The following is a 17,129-nucleotide window of genomic DNA, read 5'->3' on the forward strand; positions in this document are numbered from 1 at the left end:
TGATTGATTGATTGATTGATGGTGACCTGTCATTCAGGGCACCTGTTTGTGCCTGTTTTAAACATTATTTTGGCATTAATACGTGTCACATCTCAGTTTGCAAACAATGTAAAAAAACGAAGTATTGAGTTAATAAAACCGGATTCAAACATTGTCTCTTTTTGCTTAATTGAGAACGCAGCTCCAAAATGCAGGGGTTTCAGCCTAGCTCAGTGCTTTCTGTGGTGGTGGGGAGAGCCAGCGGAAAATACAGAGCGTAGGAGTTGGTAATGTTCTCTAGTTGCGCCGTGATTGGCTCGGTGTTCTGTCACTCATGGGGACACTACGTCACCGTAAAATCTATGGGTAGAGCTCGATAATTCAAGCCCCTTGGGTGCTGCCATAGAGTTACATTAGAAGTGCCCATCCAAGAAGGCTCAAGGTCATTGGCCACAGATAAAATGACATTTCATCACGTTATATCTACAGTGGCTTTGATTGGACTGATTATGTCAACATCATACTTTCACAATCTTAGCTAGCAGTCATCATCATGAATCAAGTTGACAATCTACTGGAAAATCCTTTTCAATCCTTGTCATAAGAAGATAAATAATGAAGAGAAATTATAGATAAAACGTATCGGTGCTCATCGGCCATTGGACATAAACATTACACAACAAGTTGGATATCGCAAATTCAACAATGAGTGGTTTGGATGAAATCAGTGGCTAACTGCAAGTATTTCAAAGCCATCGATAGCCTGCTATTGTGTGTGGTCCAAGTTTGGGTTGAAGGGTCTCTTTTCCAAGATTAAAAGGATAAACATTCAACATTGGCCACGCTATCAATCCAGCATGACTTCTGCCGCGCTCAAGACAACTGGAAACTTGGAACTGGGAAATCTCAGACTACAGTGAGTTCAAGACAACTGGGAACTCTGAACTGGGAAATCTCAGACTACAGTGAGTTCAAGACAACTGGGAACTCGGGGGGGGGAAAAAAATGAGCTCTGACTGGGAAAAATATGTTTTGAACCGTCATCCAACTCGGAATTCCAAGTCGAGAACTCGGGCCTCTTTCTAGAGCTCCGACCTGAAGATCACTGACGTCATGATTCATCCTTTCTCAGATATAGGACAGATACTTCAGAACAAATTGTTTTGGAGGGACTATCTGTTGTTCCATGTAGGGAATCTGTTATTCAATGTGTTTCTATGGGCTAATAGCAGTAATCTGTTATTCAATGTGTTTCTATGGGCTAATAGCAGTAATCTGTTATTCAATGTGTTTCTATGAGCTAATAGCAGTAATCTGTTATTCAATGTGTTTCTATGGGCTAATAGCAGTAATCTGTTATTCAATGTGTTTCTATGGGCTAATAGCAGTAATCTGTTATTCAATGTGTTTCTATGGGCTAATAGCAGTAATCTGTTATTCAATGTGTTTCTATGGGCTAATAGCAGTAAGGACTATCTGTTATTCAATGTGTTTCTATGGGCTAATGGCAGTAAAGCCACATAAACATTTTCATACATTTTTGGGATACTTCAATGGGTCTTAAAATTCTAAATCTAATAGCACAATCATCCTGGGTATGACCTTCTTAAAGCAATTCCATATACTGTAGCCAAGTAGACCCCCCCCCTCCCCACACACACACACACACACACTGGAATTGCTTACCAAGATGACCATAGAATGTTCCTGAGTGGCCTAGTTACAATTTTGACTTAAATCGGATTGAAAATTTAGGCCAAAACATGAAAATGGCAATGATCAACAACCAACTTGACAGAGCTTGAATACTTTTTAAAAGGATAATGGGTCAATATTGTACAATCCAGGTGTACAAAGCTCTCAGAGACCCAGAAAGAGTCACAGCTGTAATCACTACCAAAGGTGATTTTAACATGTATTGAGTCAGGGGGTTGATAATACTTATCTAATCAAGCGACAGTATATTACTATCTTCTTTTCCATTAATAAAAAAAAAGTTTGAATTTTTCTTCCACTTTGACATTACAGAGTATTTAGTGTAGTTTGTTGACAAAAAAGAAAATAAAAGACAATTCAATCAATTTTAATCCCACTTTGTAATACAACAAAATGTGTAAAAAGTCAAGGAGTGTGAAGGCACTGTATATTATTACAGTATGTAAAACTTTAAGACGAAGAACGACAACTGATCCTCTCCATAGAGAGAGAGAGTGAATAAACAAGTCGACCTTATACTTCAAAACTTCAAAAGGCAAGCCACCATAATACTACGATGGCTTGTGCTCCCTGTGGCTCAGTTGGTAGAGCATGGTGTGTGCAACGCCAGGGTTGTGGGTTCAATTCCCACGGGGGGGGCCAGTACAAAAAAAAAAATGCATGAAATGAGATGTATGAAATGTATGCATTCACTACTGTAAGTCGCTCTGGATAAGAGCATCTGTAAAATGCTGTACCAAGAGGAACATTTTTAGGTCTGTTTTTAAAAAGCAGTGAAACGGTGTGATGAACCGACGCTGTAATCATACTTCTGTTTTAGCTATTATATTACATGAATTTCAAACAAACACATAATTATCTATTTAACCCGATATCATTCTATATGTGGTGGTGTTATTGTTGTACTGCACATTTGTTTCTACAAGGAATTGTGGATAACTGTGGATCCCAAACGCCAAAGCACACATGGAAATGCAATTATTTTCTTGACTATACCCTCTGTCAAATAAGTAGACGTCTAGTCGATGAATCATAATTTATTCCGAGGAGATTTTCAGGACACCGTTTCAATCACCATAAAAGAGGAAACCCGGGTGTAACAGTTCACAAATCCGTTTTTATTAATTTAAACACAAATCAAATAATAATGTCAAAAACATCTGTACACATCTTTTTTTTTTTTGCAGACACAACAAACCTTTGTGTTTTTTTTCCCTCCATGAGGCCCATGTTATTTAGTGTAAAGTATTTCCAGTTTTGCATTTATAATTGCAACATAATAAAAAAAAAAAAAGGCTTTTGCTGTACGTATGAATTCTATAAAAACATTTTTTCCATTGTCTACCTATCTGATACCTTAATCTAGCAGCAATATGTAGTCCCCCTGAAAGAGCTATGGGGGAGAAGTTGCTTTTAGAGGAGAGAGAGAGAGAGAGAAAAATCACAAATGTAGAGAGAGAGAGAGAGAGAGAGAAGTATGTTGTTTCGCTGCCGTTGCCAGGGGGAAAAGAGATCGGTCATCACCGCAACGACACCAGCATAGCAACAGTGAGCATGTGCAGAGGGGAGTTGGGAGTTGGGAGGGAGGGGGGGGGGGGTACATAGAAACAGACCTAGAAGCAGTTCCTGTCTTAAGAAATTCACAGTTGATAGCACATGTATGTATGTTCTTAATAACCCCCTTTGTCTTCGGAGAAGTCGTTTTTCTTCCTCTTTTATCTCTCAGTACGGTTATCATCCATCCATCCCACCACTTCAGTCCACAGTCCTATCATAATAAGAGCTCAGTACGGTTATCATCCATCCATCCCACCACTTCAGTCCACAGTCCTATCATAATAAGAGCTCAGTACGGTTATCATCCATCCATCCCACCACTTCAGTCCACAGTCCTATCATAATAAGAGCTCAGTACGGTTATCATCCATCCATCCCACCACTTCAGTCCACAGTCCTATCATAATAAGAGCTCAGTACGGTTATCATCCATCCATCCCACCACTTCAGTCCACAGTCCTATCATAATAAGAGCTCAGTACGGTTATCATCCATCCATCCCACCACTTCAGTCCACAGTCCTATCATAATAAGAGCTCAGTACGGTTATCATCTATCCATCCCACCACTTCAGTCCACAGTCCTATCATAATAAGAGCTCAGTACGGTTATCATCTATCCATCCCACCACTTCAGTCCACAGTCCTATCATAATAAGAGCTCAGTACGGTTATCATCCATCCATCCCACCACTTCAGTCCACAGTCCTATCATAATAAGAGCTCAGTACGGTTATCATCCATCCATCCCACCACTTCAGTCCACAATCCTATCATAATAAGAGCTCAGTACGGTTATCATCCATCCATCCCACCACTTCAGTCCACAGTCCTATCATAATAAGAGCTCAGTACGGTTATCATCTATCCATCCCACCACTTCAGTCCACAGTCCTATCATAATAAGAGCTCAGTACGGTTATCATCCATCCATCCCACCACTTCAGTCCACAGTCCTATCATAATAAGAGCTCAGTACGGTTATCATCTATCCATCCCACCACTTCAGTCCACAGTCCTATCATAATAAGCACTATCAAAAAAAGGGCATCATATATGAATTTCATTTTCAACTACAGCAATTCAAAAAAGTGGGACACAAGTAGAACACAATCGTTTTTTTAAAAATTTGAAATAAAAACACTACCTCATACAGAAATTACGCTGTACAATATATATTTTTTGTTATAGCGCTTGTAGAAAAGATAATAAAACCTATTTAAGCTTGTTTTTTTTTCTTTTTCATTCCTGAAAGCTGAACTTTTCCTAAATTCATTAAAATGGTACTCTATACGGCTCAGAGTCTGGGAACTGAACGAGCGGTAACATTTCAAAAGAAAAAAAAACCCTACCAACTCAGTCCAGATTAGACATCTCTTTCCCAAGTTGCATGGTATTATCATGTCAATTACGTTAGCTTTAAAATACACACGGTTGTTTTGTGCTGCAAGCTAGTGAAATGCCCACACAACAAGTTCTGAACAACTTTTCCAAGTAAGTGAACGTAAAAAAAATTAAATAAAAATCCCCCAATTGAAACGTGTATCTACACAGTGTTGGACCAGGATTCAATCCGATCGCGCTTGTAGACCACGCGGCTTTTAAAAGCAATGCCACCTCGTTCGTGAGATCGAATTCGACAATCGCACGGCTGCAGATTGAATCCCAGCTTTGATTCGGAGGGAAACCGTTGTGTTGAGTTTAAAATGTGACTGAAATCACACTATTTCTTACTATGCTGAGTGTAAATAGAGAAAGAGAGAGAGAGAGAGAGAGAGAGAGAGAGAGAGGGGAAGAAACATCACTGACTGAACACAATGATCATTGACACTTGACATCCATGCTTTTGGTCTTGAACAAAACAAGTTATATCACAAAATCTCATTTTCATCTACATGTTTGTTTGTTTGTTTGTTTTATTGGTTCAAAACAACCTCAACACATCATCACCATCACAGCCTCATCGCTGCTGTGCTCGATTAGCATGCCTTTTCACTTCAATGAAAACATCATCACCTTTGTACCTACAGTATTAAACGATTATTATTATAGGAAGGGATCGTCCAGTGATTACAATTTTGCACACGTTAAAAAGACTTCCTCTGTACACGATTGTCTCGGGAATCATTGTACATAAAGTATCTTAATTATTTTTTTAATGATTATAAAATCCCTTTTTTTTTTGTTTATTTTAGTTCTTCCATAAACATCATCGTCTGTCTTCCTCCCCGTTCGTCTTGGTGTGGTATAGTGTGGATGGTCTTCCTCCCCGTTCGTCTTGGTGTGGTATAGTGTGGATGGTCTTCCTCCCCGTTCGTCTTGGTGTGGTATAGTGTGGATGGTCTTCCTCCCCGTTCGTCTTGGTGTGGTATAGTGTGGATGGTCTTCCTCCCCGTTCGTCTTGGTGTGGTATAGTGTGGATGGTCTTCCTCCCCGTTCGTCTTGGTGTGGTATAGTGTGGATGGTCTTCCTCCCCGTTCGTCTTGGTGTGGTATAGTGTGGATGGTCTTCCTCCCCGTTCGTCTTGGTGTGGTATAGTGTGGATGGTCTTCCTCCCCGTTCGTCTTGGTGTGGTATAGTGTGGATGGTCTTCCTCCCCGTTCGTCTTGGTGTGGTATAGTGTGGATGGTCTTCCTCCCCGTTCGTCTTGGTGTGGTATAGTGTGGATGGTCTTCCTCCCCGTTCGTCTTGGTGTGGTATAGTGTGGATGGTCTTCCTCCCCGTTCGTCTTGGTGTGGTATAGTGTGGATGGTCTTCCTCCCCGTTCGTCTTGGTGTGGTATAGTGTGGATGGTCTTCCTCCCCGTTCGTCTTGGTGTGGTATAGTGTGGATGGTCTTCCTCCCCGTTCGTCTTGGTGTGGTATAGTGTGGATGGTCTTCCTCCCCGTTCGTCTTGGTGTGGTATAGTGTGGATGGTCTTCCTCCCCGTTCGTCTTGGTGTGGTATAGTGTGGATGGTCTTCCTCCCCGTTCGTCTTGGTGTGGTATAGTGTGGATGGGTCGGTAGTAATCAAAGTACTTTGTAAGGTGAAAAAGACACGTCTTTTCATGGAGGTACCTTCCTTTAGTGACAGTGCCACTCACAAAGTCTCAGTTCATAAATAAAAAGAAGCACAGGACTCCCAGGCTGAGTCCAAACCAGACAGGACTCCCAGAATGAGGCCAAGCCAGACAGGACTCCCAGTCTGAGGCCAAGCCAGACAGGACTCCCAGTCTGAGGCCAAGCCAGACAGGACTCCCAGGCTGAGGCCAAGCCAGACAGGACTCCCAGGCTGAGTCCAAGCCAGACAGGACTCCCAGAATGAGGCCAAACCAGACAGGACTCCCAGAATGAGGCTAAGCCAGACAAGTTAGAAAAACATGGGCCCCTCTGTCTCTATATACCATAGAAAGAGAGAGAGAGAAAGAATGAAAGAGTGATACAGAAAAAGAGAGAGACAGAGAGAAAGAGAGAATCAGAAAGAACGAGAGAGTTTGTTGTTGCCCTCAGTCGGGGGGTTTGGTGCAATTTGTAGTGTAGCTGAGCTCTGTGACCAGGTCAGTCCAGGCAACTCCAGGTTTCAGCGTTAGTCGTTAGCGTCAGACTCCCGGCCAGGAGGGAGGGCGGCACAGACAGACAGATAGACAAGGGCCACAAAACACTTTGACGGCTTCAGAAAGACGCAGCCAATTCACAGTAACCACAGCAAGCAGCTGCAACTCTTCTCCACTCCTCTACATCAGAACCAAAAAAAATAAACAAGTTTAAGGATTAAGACGAATTGTGGCCGTATGTCAACACGGTGTCACTGCTCAGTTTCTCTTTTTCTCTTTCTCTTCTTTCTCTCTAGTGGTAGGTTAGGGAGGACACTCCAGGAGGGAGGAAGAGGAGGACACGCCAGGAGAGAGGAAGAGGAGGACACGCCAGGAGGGAGGAAGAGGAGGATACATCAGGAGGGAGAAAGAGGAGGACACATCAGGAGGGAGGAAGAGGAGGACACATCAGGAGGGAGGAAGAGGAGGACACATCAGGAGGGAGGAAGAGGAGGACACATCAGGAGGGAGGAAGAGGAGGACACATCAGGAGGGAGGAAGAGGAGGACACATCAGGAGGGAGGAAGAGGAGGACACATCAGGAGGGAGGAAGAGGAGGACACATCAGGAGGGAGGAAGAGGAGGACACATCAGGAGGGAGGAAGAGGAGGACACATCAGGAGGGAGGAAGAGGAGGACGCATCAGGAGGGAGGAAGAGGAGGACACGACAGGAGGGAGGAAGAGGAGGACACATCAGGAGGGAGGAAGAGGAGGATACGCCAGGAGGGAGGAAGAGGAAGATATGCCAGGAAGGCAGGCAGGCGTCACAGGGGGCCTATGCTGGGCTGGAGGGGGTCAGAGCACTAGGTGTGGGACTGGAGTGGCGCTGGTGAAAGTTGAAAGGTTGCAGGGTGAAGTGGAGAAGTAGGTATAGGGCCTGGTAGAGTGGTTAAGGTATGTGGAGGGCTTGGGCCAGGTAGGTATAGAGGCATTTGGAGGCCGGTAGGGCCCAGGTGGTAGCTGTGTAGGGTAGGTAGGTGGTAGGTTGTAGCTTTGTAGAGTAGGTAGGTGGTAGCTGAGTAGCAGATTGATGTAGGGGCCGGTAGGGGCCAGTAGGTTGATGTAGGGGCCGGTAGGGGCGAGTAGGGCCGGTAGGTTGATGTAGGGGCCGGTAGGGCCGGTAGGGGCCAGTAGGTTGATGTAGGGGCCGGTAGGGGCCAGTAGGTTGATGTAGGGGCCGGTAGGGGCCAGTAGGTTGATGTAGGGGCCGGTAGGGCCAGTAGACTGATGTAGGGGCCGGTAGGGGCCAGTTGGTTGATGTAGGGGCCGGTAGGGGCGAGTAGGGCCGGTAGGTTGATGTAGGGGCCGGTAGGGCCGGTAGGGGCCAGTAGGTTGATGTAGGGGCCGGTAGGGGCCAGTAGGTTGATGTAGGGGCCGGTAGGGGCCAGTAGGTTGATGTAGGGGCCGGTAGGGCCAGTAGACTGATGTAGGGGCTGGTAGGGGCCAGTTGGTTGATGTAGGGGCCGGTAGGGCCGGTAGGGGCCAGTAGGTTGATGTAGGGGCCGGTAGGGCCAGTTGGTTGATGTAGGGGCCGGTAGGGCCGGTAGGGGCCAGTAGGTTGATGTAGGGGCCAGTAGGGGCCAGTAGGTTGATGTAGGAGCCGGTAGGGCCAGTAGGGGCCAGTAGGTTGATGTAGGGGCCAGTAGGGGCCAGTAGGTTGATGTAGGGGCCGGTAGGGGCCAGTAGGTTGATGTAGGGGCCAGTTTCGGGGCTGGGCGGTGTAGTTCCAGGCGGTAGCTACAAGTACTCTAGGTCCAGAGCATGGTGGAGGGCCATGAGGTCAGAGTGGCTGGAGATCCTCCAGAAGGGCATGTTGTGCTGCGGAGGGGAAACAGGACTGTTACAATAGGTATCTCAAACATTTTATCTGTTCAGGAAATTGAAAAAACGTCCATATTTTACTATTAAGGAACATACAATCACAAGAAGCTAATTTGAATACATTTTCTTGGTCATAGAGACATGAAATGTTACTCAAAAGCAGAGGAGGGGAAAGGAACAGGACTGTAACAATAGTTGGACTATGAAAAAAAGCAAAAAACCAAGTGAGTCTGAAAGAATAAAAGACCAAGCTACTCTCTCCTGGCAATAACACAGCCGTGATGAAATTAATGATGATGGTACTATAACTAATGATGGTACTATAACTAATGATGGTACTATAATGAATGATGGTACTACTGGTACTATAATGAATGATGGTACTACTGGTACTATAATGAATGATGGTACTACTGGTACTATAACTAATGATGGTACTATAACTAATGATGATACTACTGGTACTATAACTAATGATGGTACTACTGGTACTATAACTAATGATGGTACTCTACTATACTATAACTAATGATGGTACTACTGGTACTATAACTAATGATGGTACGACTGGTACTATAACTAATGATGGTACTATAACTAATGATGATACTACTGGTACAATAACTAATGATGGTACTACTTGTACTATAACTAATGATGGTACTACTGGTACTATAAATAATGATGGTACTATAACTAATGATGGTACTATATCTAATGATATATTACTGGTACTACAACTAATGGTGGTACTACTGGTACTATAACTAATGATGGTACTACTAGTACTATAATTAATGATGGTACTATAACTAATGATGGTACTACTGGTACTATAACTAATAATGTTACTATAATTCATGATGGTACTACTGGTACTATAACTAATGATGGTACTATAACTAATGATGGTTCAATAACTAAAGATGGTACTACTGGTACTATAACTAATGATGGTACTATATCTAATGATGTACTACTGGTACTATATCTAATGATGGTACTACTGGTACTATAACTAATGATGGTACTATAACTAATGATAGTACTATAACAAATGATGGTACTACTGGCACAATATCTAATGATGTTACTATAACTAATGATGGTTATACTGGTACTATAACTAATGATGGTACTACTGGTACTATATCTAAATATGGTACTACTGGTACTATAACTCAAGATGGTACTTTAACTAATGATGGTAATATAACTAATGATGGTTCTACTGGTACTATAACTAATGATGGTACTATAACTAATGATGGTACTACTGGTACTATAATAATGATGGTACTATAACTAATTATGGTACTATAACTAATGACGGTACTACTGGTACTATAACTAATGACGGTACTACTGGTACTATAACTAATTTTGGTACTATTGGTACTATAACTAATGATGGTACTATAACTAATGATGGTACTACTGGTACAATAACTAATGATGGTACTACTTGTACTATAACTAATGATGGTACTACTGGTACTATAACTAATGATGGTACTATAACTAATGATGGTACTACTGGTACTATAACTAATGATGGTACTATAACTAATGATGGTACTACTGGTACTATAACTAATGATGGTACTACTGGTACTATAACTAATGATGGTACTACTGGTACTATAACTAACGATGGTACCATAACTAATGATGGTACTACTGGTACTATAACTAATGATGGTACTACTGGTACAATAACTAATGATGGTACTTTTACTAATGATGGTACTACTGGTACTATAACTAATGATGGTACCATAACTAATGATGGTACCATAACTAATGATGGTACTACTGGTACTATAACTAATACTGTTTCTATAACGAATGATGGTACTACTGGTACTATAACTATACTATAACTAATAACTAATGATGGTACTACTGGTAATATAACTAATGATGGTAAAATAACTAATGATGGTCCTACTGGTACTATAACTAATGATGGTACAATAACTAATGATGGTTCTACTGGTACTATAACGTATGATGGTACTACTGGTACTATAACTAATGATGGTACTACTGGTACTATAACTAATGATGGTACTACTGGTACCATAACTAATGATGATACTATAAATAATGATGGTACTACTAATACTATAACTAATGATGGTACTACTGGTACTATAACTAATGATGGTACTATAACTAATGATGGTACTACTGGTACTATAACTAATGATGGTATTACTGGTACTATAACTAATGATGGTACTATAACTAATGATGGTACTACTGGTACTATAACTAATGATGGTACTACTGGTACTATAACTAATGATGGTACTACTGGTACTATAACTAATGATGGTACTATAAGTAATGATGGTACTACTGGTACTATAACTAATGATGGTACTATAACTAATGATGGTACTATAACTAATGATGGTACTATAACTAATGATGGTACTATAACTAATGATGGTACTATAACTAATGATGGTAATACTGGTACTATAACTAATGATGGTATTACTGGTACTTTAACTAATGATGGTACTACTGGTACTATAACTAATGATGGTACTACTGGTACTATAACTAATGATGGCACTACTGGTACTATAACTAATGATGGTACTACTGGTACTATAACTAATGATGACACTATAAATAATGATGGTACTACTAGTACTATAACTAATGATGGTACTACTGGTACTATAACTAATGATGGTACTATAACTAATGATGGTATTACCTGTACTATAGCTAATGATGGTACTATAACTAATGATGGTATTACTGGTACTATAACTAATGATGGTACTATAACTAATAATGGTACTATAACTAATGATGGTACTATAACTAATGATGGTACTACTGGTACTATAACTAATGATGGTACTACTGGTACTATATTTAATGATGGTACTACTGGTACTATAACTAATGATGGTACTATAACTAATGATGGAACTACTGGTACTATAACTAATGATGGTACTACTGGTACTATAACTAATGATGGTACTATAACTAATGATGGTACTACTGGTACTATAACTAATGATGGTACTACTGGTACTATATTTAATGATGGTACTACTGGTACTATAACTAATGATGGTACTATAACTAATGATGGAACTACTGGTACTATAACTAATGATGGTACTACTGGTACTATAACTAATGATGGTAGTACTGGTACTATAACTAATGATGGTACTACTGGTACTATAACTAACAATGGTACTACTGGTACTATAACTAATGACTCTGCTACACACTAACAAAACTACAGTACAATCAGTCAAACTAAAGCAGGAATTCAATGGCAGTTAATGTCCTTTGAACTAAAGAAAAACACCTAATGCTGAATTTGACTGTTATAGAGAGACAGCCCAGCTAATCAGACATTGCTCCCATGCAAGTAGCAGAGAGGGAGAAACATGAGTCGGAGAGAATGAAAGGGTCTTGTCAGGTAGAGTCCTCCCTCCCTACCTCCCTCCTCCCTGTAGTCCATTACCTCTGTCTTATCAAAGCTTTCTCTCAAAGCTGTCTCTCTCCCAGGCGTATGTTCCACTTAGAAGGCTTCCAGTGACCCTTAAAAAGCTCTTTGCTTTTTGTTTTGTAAATTGTCTTTGCTTTTAAGTTTAAAGGCTGGAGATGGTATCTTCCTCTCTCTGTCTCTCTCTATCTCTCTCAATTTTCAATTCAATTTAAGGGCTTTATTGGCATGGGAAACATATGTTAACATTGCCAAAACAAGTGAAGTAGATAATAAACAAAAGTGAAATGAACGATAAAAATGTACAGTAAATATTACACTCACAAAAGTTCCAAAATAATAAAGACATTTCAAATGCCATATTATGTGCAAATAGTTCAAGTACAAAAGTGGAAATCAATAAAAAAAAATATGGGTTGTAATTACAATGGTGTTTGTTCTTAATAACTGGTTGCCCTTTTCTTGTGACAACAGATCACAAATCTTGCTGCTGTGATGGCACACTGTCGTATTTCATCCAATAGATATGGGACTTTATCAAAATTGGGGTTGTTTTCGAATTCTTTGTGGATCTGTGTAATCTGAGGGTAATCTATGTCTCTAATATAGTCATACATTTGGCAGGAGGTTAGGAAGTGCAGCTCAGTTTCCACCTCATTTTGATGGCAGTGTGCACATAGCCTGTCTTCTCTTGAGAGCCAGGTCTGTCTACGGCAGCCTTCTCAATAGCAAGGCTATGCTCACTGAGTCTGTACATAGTCAAAGCTTTCCTTAAGTTTGGGTCAGTCACAGTGGTCAGGTATTCTGTCACTGTGTACTCTCTGTTTAGGGCCAAATAGCATTGTAGTTTGCTCAGTTTTTTTGTTAATTCTTTCCAACGTGTAAAGTAATTATCTTTTTGTTTTCTCGTGATCTGGTTGAGCCTAATTGTGGTGCTGTCCTGGGGCTCTGTGGGGCCTGTTTGTGTTTGTGAACAGAGGCCCAGGACCAGCTTGCTTAGGGGACTCTTCTCCAGGTTCATCTCTCTATAGGTGATGGGTTTGTTATGGAAGGTTTGGGAATCGCTTCTTTTCAGGTGGTTGTAGAATTTAACGTCTCTTTTCTCTGATTTTGATAATTAGCGGGTATCGGCCTAAATCTGGTATTCACGCATTATTTGGTGTTTTACGTTGTACACAGAGGATATTTTTGCAGAATTCTGCATGCAGAGTCTCAATTTGGTGTTTGTCCCATTTTGTGAATTCTTGGTTAGTGAGCGGACCCCAGACCTCACAACCATAAAGGGCAATGGGTTCTATAACTGATTCAAGTATTTTTAGCCAGATGCTAATTGGTATGTTGAATTTTATGTTCCTTTGATGGCATAGAAGGCCCTTCTTTATGCTGCAATAAATTATGTATTGGGGGCTAGGGTCAGTCTGTTATATCTGGAGTATTTCTCCTGTCTTATCCTGTGTCCTGTGTGAATTTAAGTATGCTCTCTCTAATTCTCTAACTCTCTTCTCTCTGAGGACCTAAGCCCTAGGACAATGCCTCAGGACTACCTGGCCTGATGACTCCTTGCTGTCCACCTGGCCGTGCTGCTGCTCCAGTTTCAACTGTTCTGCCTGTGGCTATGGAACCCTGACCTTTTCACCGGAGTTGCTACCTTGTCCTGGACCTGCTGTTTTCAACTCTCTAGAGACAGCAGGTGCGGTAGAGATACTCTGAATGATCAGCTATGAAAAGCCAACTGACATTTACTCTTGAGGTGCTGACCTGTTGCACCCTCTACAACCACTGTGATTATTATTATCTGATCCTGCTGGTCATCTATGAACATTTGAACATCTTGGCCATGTTCTGTTATAATCTCCACCCGGCACAGCCAGAAGAGGACTGGCCACCCCTCATAGCCTGGTTCCTCTCTAGGTTTCTTCCTAGGTTCTGGCCTTTCTAGGGAGTTTTTCCTAGCCACCGTGCTTCTACACCTGCATTGCTTGCTGTTTGGGGTTTTAGGCTGGGTTTCTGTACAGCACTTTGTGACATCAGCTGATGTAAGAAGGGCTTTATAAATACATTTGATTGATTGATTGATTCTTGCCTTGTCTCTCAGATCGTTAACAGCTTTGTGGAAGTTACCTGTGGCACTGATGTTTAGGCCGAGGTATGTACTTTACTGTCAGGTTCCAGGTCTGTCAGAATCTGTACAGAAGATCTAGGTGCTTCTGTAGGCCCTCCTTGGTTGGGGACAGAAGCACCAGATCATCAGCAAACAGTAGACATTTGACTTCAGATTCTAGTAGGGTGAGGCCGGGTGCTGCAGACTGTTCTAGTGCCCTCACCAATTCATTGATATATATCTTGAAGAGGGTGGGGCTTAAGCTGCATCCATGTCTCACCCCACGGCACTGTGGGAAGAAATGTGTGTTTTTTTTGCCAATTTTAACCGCATACTTGTTGTTTGTGTACATGGATTTGAAGAAGGCACAGAGATGCCGAAACGTTGGTGAGATACCCAATAAATAACTGGGAGTTTATATATGGAGTGTGCGACTCTCTTCATCTTTATGGCTTATAGTCATATGTTTTTCCCCCAACAACACTTTCCATCAATTTGTATAGCAGACCCTCATGTCAAATTGAGACAAAAGCTTTTTTTTAAATCAACAAAGCATGAGAAGACTTTGCCTTTGTTTTGGTTTGTTTGTTTGTCAATTAGGGTGTGCAGGGTGAAGACGTGGTCTGTCATACGGTAATTTGGTAAAAAGCCAATTTGACATTTGCTCAGTACATTGTTTTCACTGAGGAAATGTACCAGTCTGCTGTTAATGATAATGCAGAGGATTTTCCAAGGTAGTTATTGGGATCAAATTTGTCTCCACTTTTGTGGATTGGGGTGATCAGTCATTGGTTTAAAATATTGGGGAAAATGCCAGACTTAAGGATGATGTTAAAGAGTTGAAGTATAGCCAATTGGAATTTGTGATCTATATATTATCATTTCATTGAGGATACCATCAACACCACAGGACTTTTTGGGTTGGAGGGTTGGTATTTTGTCCTGTAGTTCATTCAATGTAATTGGAGAATCCAGTGGGTTCTGGTAGTCGTTAATAGTTGATTCTAAGATTTGTATTTGATCATGTACATATTTTTGCTGTTTGTTCTTTGTTATAGGGCCAAAAAGATTGGAGAAGTGGTTTACACATACATCTCCATTTTGGATAGATTTTCTTTATCTATTCAAATTTCCCAGAAGTGGTTAGATTCTATGGATTCTTCCGTTACACTGAGATGATTTCTGACGTGCTGTTCCTTCTTTCTCCGTAGTGTATTTCTGTATCGTTTTAGTGATCCACCATAGTGAAGGCGTAGACTCAGGTTTTCTGGGTCTCTATGTTTTTGGGTTGGATAGATTTCTCAGTTTTTTTCTTAGGTTTTTGTATTCTTCATCAAACCATTGGTCATTGTTGTTCATTTTCTTAGGTTGTCTGCTTTACATGTTTAGATTTGATAGGGGAGCTGAGAGGTCAAATATACTGTTTAGGTTTTCTACTGCCAAGTTTACACCTTCACTATTACAGTGGAACGTTTTGTCCAGGAAGTTGTCTAAAAAGGATAGAATTTGTTGTTGCCTAATTGTTTCTTTGGTAGGTTTCTACACTACTTTAATTCCATCTATAGCATGTCTTAATATTATTCAGTTCCTTTGGCTTTGATGCCTCATGATTGAGCATAGATCTGTTCAAGTAGACTGTGATTTTGCTGTGATCTGATAGGGGGTGTCAGTGGGCTGACTGTGAACACTCTGAGAGACTCTGGGTTTGAGGTCAGTGATAAAGTAGTCTACAGTACTACTGCCAAGAGATGAGCTATAGGTGTACCTACCATAGGAGTCCCCTCAAAGCCTACCATTGACTATGTACATACGGGGCGTGCGACAGAGCTATAGGTGTACCTACCATAGGAGTCCCCTCAAAGCCTACCATTGACTATGTACATACCCAGCGTGCGACAGAGCTATAGGTGTACCTACCATAGGAGTCCCTTCAAAGCCTACCATTGACTATGTACAGACCCAGCGTGCGACAGAGCTGTAGGTGAACCTACCATAGGAGTCCCCTCAAAGCCTACCATTGACTATGTACATACCCAGCATCCGACAGAGCTGTAGGTGAACCTACCATAGGAGTCCCCTCAAAGCCTACCATTGACTATGTACATACCCAGCATCTGACAGAGCTGTAGGTGTACCTACCATAGGAGTCCCCTCTAAGCCTACCATTGACTATGTACATACCCAGCGTCCGACAGAGCTGTAGGTGAACCTACCATAGGAGTCTCCTCAAAGCCTACCATTGACTATGTACATACCCAGCATCTGACAGAGCTGTAGGTGTACCTACCATAGGAGTCCCCTCTAAGCCTACCATTGACTATGTACATACCCAGCATCCGACAGAGCTGTAGGTGTACCTACCATAGGAGTCCCCTCAAAGCCTACCATTGACTATGTACATACCCAGCGTGTGACAGAGCTGTAGGTGAACCTACCATAGGAGTCCCCTCAAAGCCTACCATTGACTATGTACATACCCAGCGTGTGACAGAGCTGTAGGTGAACCTACCATAGGAGTCTCCTCTAAGCCTACCATTGACTATGTACATACCCAGCATCTGACAGAGCTATAGGTGAACCTACCATAGGAGTCCCCTCAAAGCCTACCATTGACTATGTACATACCCAGCGTGTGACAGAGCTGTAGGTGAACCTACCATAGGAGTCTCCTCAAAGCCTACCATTGACTATGTACATACCCAGCGTGTGACAGAGCTGTAGGTGTACCTACCATAGGAGTCCCCTCAAAGCCTACCATTGACTATGTACATACCCAGCGTGTAACAGAGCTATAGGTGTACCTACCGTAGGAGTCCCCTCAAAGCCTACCATTGACTATGTACATACCCAGCGTGTGACAGAGCTGTAGGTGTACCTACCATAGGAGTCCCCT

General features: G+C 41.7%; 1 protein-coding gene across 27 annotated transcripts in view; it reads right to left on the minus strand.

Annotated features, from left to right (window-relative positions):
- Window positions 1–8,380: 8,380 nt before the first annotated feature.
- LOC106579723 (eyes absent homolog 1) overlaps window positions 8,381–17,129 on the minus strand; it is a 169,074-nt gene continuing 160,325 nt past the window's right edge. For all 27 annotated transcript variants that reach the window (XM_045702842.1, XM_045702841.1, XM_045702840.1 and 24 more), the window contains one exon: window positions 8,381–8,642. In XM_045702842.1, the coding sequence (XP_045558798.1) occupies window positions 8,562–8,642 (81 nt within the window). In that variant the 3' untranslated portion in view covers window positions 8,381–8,561. The remainder of the gene's footprint in view (window positions 8,643–17,129) is intronic.

This window comes from Salmo salar, chromosome ssa19, assembly GCF_905237065.1.
Source record: "Salmo salar chromosome ssa19, Ssal_v3.1, whole genome shotgun sequence".
In the NCBI taxonomy this organism is placed as follows: Eukaryota; Metazoa; Chordata; class Actinopteri; order Salmoniformes; family Salmonidae; genus Salmo; species Salmo salar.